The 5,371-nt window shown below is 34.6% G+C and overlaps 1 protein-coding gene across 1 annotated transcript; it reads left to right on the top strand.

Annotated features, from left to right (window-relative positions):
* Positions 1-1,584: 1,584 nt before the first annotated feature.
* On the top strand, positions 1,585-2,702 carry LOC111784227 (uncharacterized protein At1g10890-like). Its single transcript, XM_023665017.1, has one exon. The coding sequence runs from the start codon at positions 1,983-1,985 to the stop codon at positions 2,700-2,702; it is 720 nt and encodes a 239-aa protein (XP_023520785.1). The 5' UTR covers positions 1,585-1,982.
* Positions 2,703-5,371: the final 2,669 nt, after the last annotated feature.

Here is a 5,371-nt window from a genome sequence, read left to right as displayed (position 1 = left end):
CTAAGGTGGGTACGAGAGAAAAAGATACTTATATAAGAATTATTATATCATTATGGTTATGCCATTTTTATAGATAAAAGAGAGTAATGTCCCACAAGCACATATAGAGAGGGAATTGATGAATTCCTCAAAAGAAAAGGGCTTATAGGATGGCGGTAATGCATATGACGGAAGTTCTTCACAATTGCAATATTGACCAATGAATATTATTGTCATTTATAGCTTCTATCACAATAATATAAAATTTGGGGTCAAAGCCTATGTGGGACTGAAAAGACCATTCACCACACGCTTATAAATTAAATTATATCTACCACCTCTAAAATTTTCCACCGCAAACCTTCCAACAGCTTGCACTTCTGCATCATTGACATCCTTAATTGGAACTAGATTTTAAGGCAAATTTTCTCCACGACTCACTTTGGAACACTTTTATAGATAGTTTCAACAAACTTACTTTGCTCGTGAATACTTTGGAGTTCAATATTTATAGTTGGAGAACGCTATTCAAATTGATATGGTCGAATCTTACAACAAAGTCTAATTGAGCCTCCCTCTATTAGGAGATAGCTTCGAATCAAATTCTTTAGTTTGGACAATGGTTGCATTGTTTTAGTCAAACAACCAAGACTAATGTATTACCAATAGTATAAACATTTTGTACGTGTATTTTCTTACATATTAACAATTGTATACAAATAATAATTAAATTTATGAGTAGAAGTTTGGATGGAGTTTTATTAAATAGGTAATCTTAAATTATATCTAAAAATATATAAGATTTTTTTTTTCTTTTTATATACATTTAGAAGAACAAAACAAAGATTCAAGAGGATGTCATTCATGCCATGTTTTAATTTTTATTCTTTCTTATTTCTCAAAGGTTAAAAAAAAAAAAGTTATCCTCTCTCAAATTAGTTATTTGATTATTTTCTCTTGAGTGAATTTTAACGGATACACATTCTATACCCAAGTAATTGCAAGATGCAAGCTTCACACTAAGAGGAATCAAAGTCCTTAAGTGTCAATTTTTATTCTCCATCTCAACATAAATTAAACTGATTTTCGTGAAGATATCTATTTATAAAAGCAAAATATCTCATAGTCACAAAATTAAAAATGAGATATAGATACGAGACAAAAATATGATACTAAATAGATATGGTAACTGTTAGGATTAGATTTGATTGAGTTATTTGGATTAGATTTGATCTAGTTATTTGAATTAGATTTGATTTAGTCATTCTTCAATTGGATGAGAGATTTCTCCCAATTCTTCTCATCTTTCCAGTTTTCTTTGTCTGTTACTAACATTTTGGTATCAGAGCTTTCCAGTTTTCTTTTTCTGTTCCTAACATTTTGGTATCAGAGCCATGCCCTAAACTAGTTAAAACTAGAAGCAGCAATCTTCTACGTGTGTCATAATAAAAGTATGTCGATGGAGAGTCCACTTGTGCAGTCTCCTAGAGGAAGGAGTCAAGGTCGGGGAAGCTTTAGAGGCAGAGGAAGGGGACGAGGCAGACAAACCTTCAACAAGGCCATAGTGGAGTGCTATAACTATCACAAGCTAGGACATTTTCAATGGGAATGTCAAAGCAAGGAGAAGGAGACAAACTATGCAGAGAGTCAAGAAGAGATGTCGCTGAGGCTTACGTGAATATGAATAAGGCCAATAGAGAAGATATGTGGTTCCTTGACTCGGGATGTAGCAATCATAAGTGTGGGAAGAAGGAATATTTTTCAGATTTTGATGGAAGTTTCAGAGATTCAGTGAAGCTGGGCAACAACTCAAGCATGGTTGTAACTGGAAAGGGTAATGTACTGCTGGAAGTGAATGGAATCATAATGATAATCACAGGAGTGTTCTATGTGCCAGACCTGAGGAACAATTTGTTGAGTATTGGTAAATTGCAAGCAAAGGGGTTACCTTTTTGTTTCAAAATGGAACATGCAAGGTGTTTCATCCTGAGAGAGGCTTAATCATGGAGACAAAGATGTCTTTGAATCGAATGTTCGTATTGCATGCTATATCTCAGCCTGTAGCAGCCGTTCAAACTCAATTGAAACTTATGGGGAAAAGTGGTTCAAGGTCTCTGTCGTACACTCACCGCTCCAATTCCTATCGCCATAGTCAGAGAAGCATAAGGGACCCAAGTTCTTCCCCCTATCATTCCACTACCAATTCCAGGAGAAGCAGCCGTTCAAGTTCCCTCAGCCGCCAACGCAGAAGTAGGTCTTCCTCGTTATCTCCTTTCCCCAAATCGTCCAGTTCCAGTCCTAGTCGTGCATCCACTGATCGGAATCATTCCATAGAGAAGCTTAAGAAAGAGGAAGAAGAGAAGAAAAGGCGTGAAACAGAGTTGAAGAAGTTAGAAGAAGATGCAACTAGGAGGATGGAAGAACTAATTCAGAAGAATGTTGAAGAAAGGCTAAACTCTAAAGAGACTAAATTAGAAATACAGAGGCGAATAGAGGAAGGTCGCACGAAGTTGTTTGATGATGTTGATGTGCAGCTTGAGAAAGAGAAAGAAGCCGCTCTTACTGCTACAAGACAAAAAGAAGAACAAGCACGAAAAGAGAGAGAAGAGCTAGATAAAATGCTGGAAGAGAATAGAAGAAGGGTAGAAAAAGCACAACGACGATTAGTTCTGGAGCTGCAGCGGAAGGAAGAAGGACAATATTGTGAGCTCGAGTTGATTTAGAGACAAAAAGAGGAAGCAGCTCAGAGAACTAAGCTAGATGATAAGAGTTTGAGTTATGTTTTGCTGGGAGTTAGTGAAGAGTCAAAAGCTTACAAACTCTATGATATAGAAACGGCAGATGAAAATANGTCAGATGAAAATACTGCAAAGCAAAATATTTCATCTGGCTCTTTGGCTGAAGCAAGCTCTCCTAGCTCGAATAAGACGATGAATAAAAGACCACCAGTCTGGATGAGAGACTATGCAATAGGAGAAGATTTTTGTTAAGATGTTGATGAAGCAGTCTGGATGAGAGACTATGCAATAGGAGAAGTTTTTCTATAAAAAAGATGATGAAGCTCAGCCATGTTTACCCCTACTGAACCTGCAAACTTTGTAAACTTCAAAGAAGCATTTAAGAGTGAGAAATAGAGGCAAGTCATGGATCTGGAGCAATAAACAGATCCATTATCAAGCTCAAAGAGTTTGATAATTTTAATGATATTATGTGAAACTAGCCTCAAGATGCTTCCTTAACTCTTAAGGGCGGTAAACCAACGGTTCCTTCACCCAAGACCAGTGACACAACTCCTAACATGGAAGGGATAATCTAGAGAATCATTCCAAGAACCCTAACAGATGTGTTACAAACTCACATTATCAAGCTCGACAAGAATGTCACCGGCAAACTTAAGAAGACTATATAAAATTACGAATATATCAATGTAGGATTTTTTGATTGACCGATTTTTAAAATGTTAAATTATGTGAAATGAGTGGCAAAGAAGAATATTTTAGAGAGCTCTTCCTTTTTATTTAAGATTTTGATATTTAAGAAAAGAAAAATGAATAAAAATAGGAGACATTTTATAGATTTAGGAGGAGTAAGTGAAAACAAAAAGGGAGTCATGACCCATTTTTGGTGGGTTGTCCAAGCACGGATTGCAAGTTAAAAGAGGTTGAAAACAAAGTAAAAAGTTTTCTCGAAATAAAAAAAGAATTAAAATATAATAAACATATATATTTACATTATATTCAAAATAGAGTTTAAATAGAAAACATGGAATGAGTGTACGAAACTCGAAATAAAAAAAGAATTAAAATATAATGAACATATATATTTACATTATATTCAAAATAGAGTTTAAATGGAAAACATGGAATGAGTGTACGTAAGTTGACTAATTGTGTTCATAGTAGGTTTTTAACCATGTTCATAGTGGGTGCTTGGATACCACACTCTTTTCTTAATGTACATGGAACCGGTAATTATTCTTATTTCTTTTCCTGTTAGACACTCGGTGGTCGGGAGTAAATCGAACAAATTGTCTCTCCAAAATAAAAGGGAGCCCCAACCAAATTTGAACTAATGACCTCTTGATTTACAGTCGAATGCTCTACCATTGATCTATGAACCCATTTTATATGATTCTAACTTTAGTGACCCCTTCTACATAGTGTCAGTCCAAAAGTGTAAAAAGTGTCTGTCCAAAATAAAAGGGCCCAACCAAGTTCAAACGATGACCGGTCAAATTCTCTACCACTGAGCCATGAATCCATTTTGTATGATCTCAACCTTAGTGACCTCTTCTACAGATTATCGGTCCAAAAGTGACCCTACCGAATCGGCTGTGGACCAATTTTGTATAAATTGGTGGATTACCTATCGGAAATTAAACACAGGTCGTTAGATTCAAAGTCGAAAGTGCTAACCACTACACCATAGAACCACTTGTTAAACTTTATTTTGACAGTGATTTTGATAAGCGCCAACAACGCTGGATTTTGCAAAGCTAAAGGTCGTAGTTTGCTTACAGACTTTCACACGGTGTTTTCAACTTCTTTTATAGGTAATTGAATTTTGAGTCAATGCAAATGATTGGTTGGATTAGTATCAGTTTGAGTTTGAGAAGACAGAGGAGAGAAGAGAGACTTTGTTAGAAACTCTCCCAGAGGTAATCTCTAAAGTGTTTTCAACTTCTTTTATAGGTAGAATTTTAAAATCAAACCACAACAAAATTTACTTCTATCTACCAAAATTATTTTTTGTTTGAAACAAGATTATTCCCTTTTTTTTCTAAAACTAAATTTGACTCTCCAATAGATTTTAATAGTTTTGTTAATTAAATTTTCTTTAAAATTTTTGTACACCGTGTACAATGGAAATAATATATATATTTTTTTTTTACAATTTTGTAATTTGTATGGTATTATTCGAGGCTTTTGAATGAAATATGATAATTGATTCTCTGTCCTCTTTGACAATTTTAGATACCTCCATATCCGATATTTGATGCGTCACGTTTCATTATGAGATCTGCCCTTGGGTCAATAAGACTTAAGCAGAAAGTTTATTTGAGTAATGATTTGTAGAGATATCCCTTACAAATCAAGACTTTGTATTATTTTGAAGACACTCATCAAGANAGACACGTAATTGAGAGAACCTAATTTTTTTTTTGAAGTTGGCTTTTCTAGGATACGTCATCCCCAAAGTTTGAGACAAAGACCATTGGATGGGTTAATAAGGCTCAAATAAGTTTAAAATTCAAGAAAACGGATCTGAGTTTGATATTATTTGATTTTGGGTATGGACACAACTAGCTGATTTCTTTTGATTACATTAATGAATGTATGTAGATGTTTAAAGTGTTGATCTTAATGGTTTTAGAAAATATCAACACATCATC

The sequence above is a fragment of the Cucurbita pepo genome, unplaced genomic scaffold, assembly GCF_002806865.2.
Source record: "Cucurbita pepo subsp. pepo cultivar mu-cu-16 unplaced genomic scaffold, ASM280686v2 Cp4.1_scaffold000174, whole genome shotgun sequence".
Taxonomy (NCBI): Eukaryota; Viridiplantae; Streptophyta; class Magnoliopsida; order Cucurbitales; family Cucurbitaceae; genus Cucurbita; species Cucurbita pepo.
This window is presented reverse-complemented; position numbering and strand designations above follow the sequence as displayed.

Coding starts and splice junctions, on each gene's coding strand:
- LOC111784227 (XM_023665017.1), top strand. CDS start 1,983: ATGGAGACAAAGATGTCTTTGAATCGAATGTTCGTATTGCATGCTATA.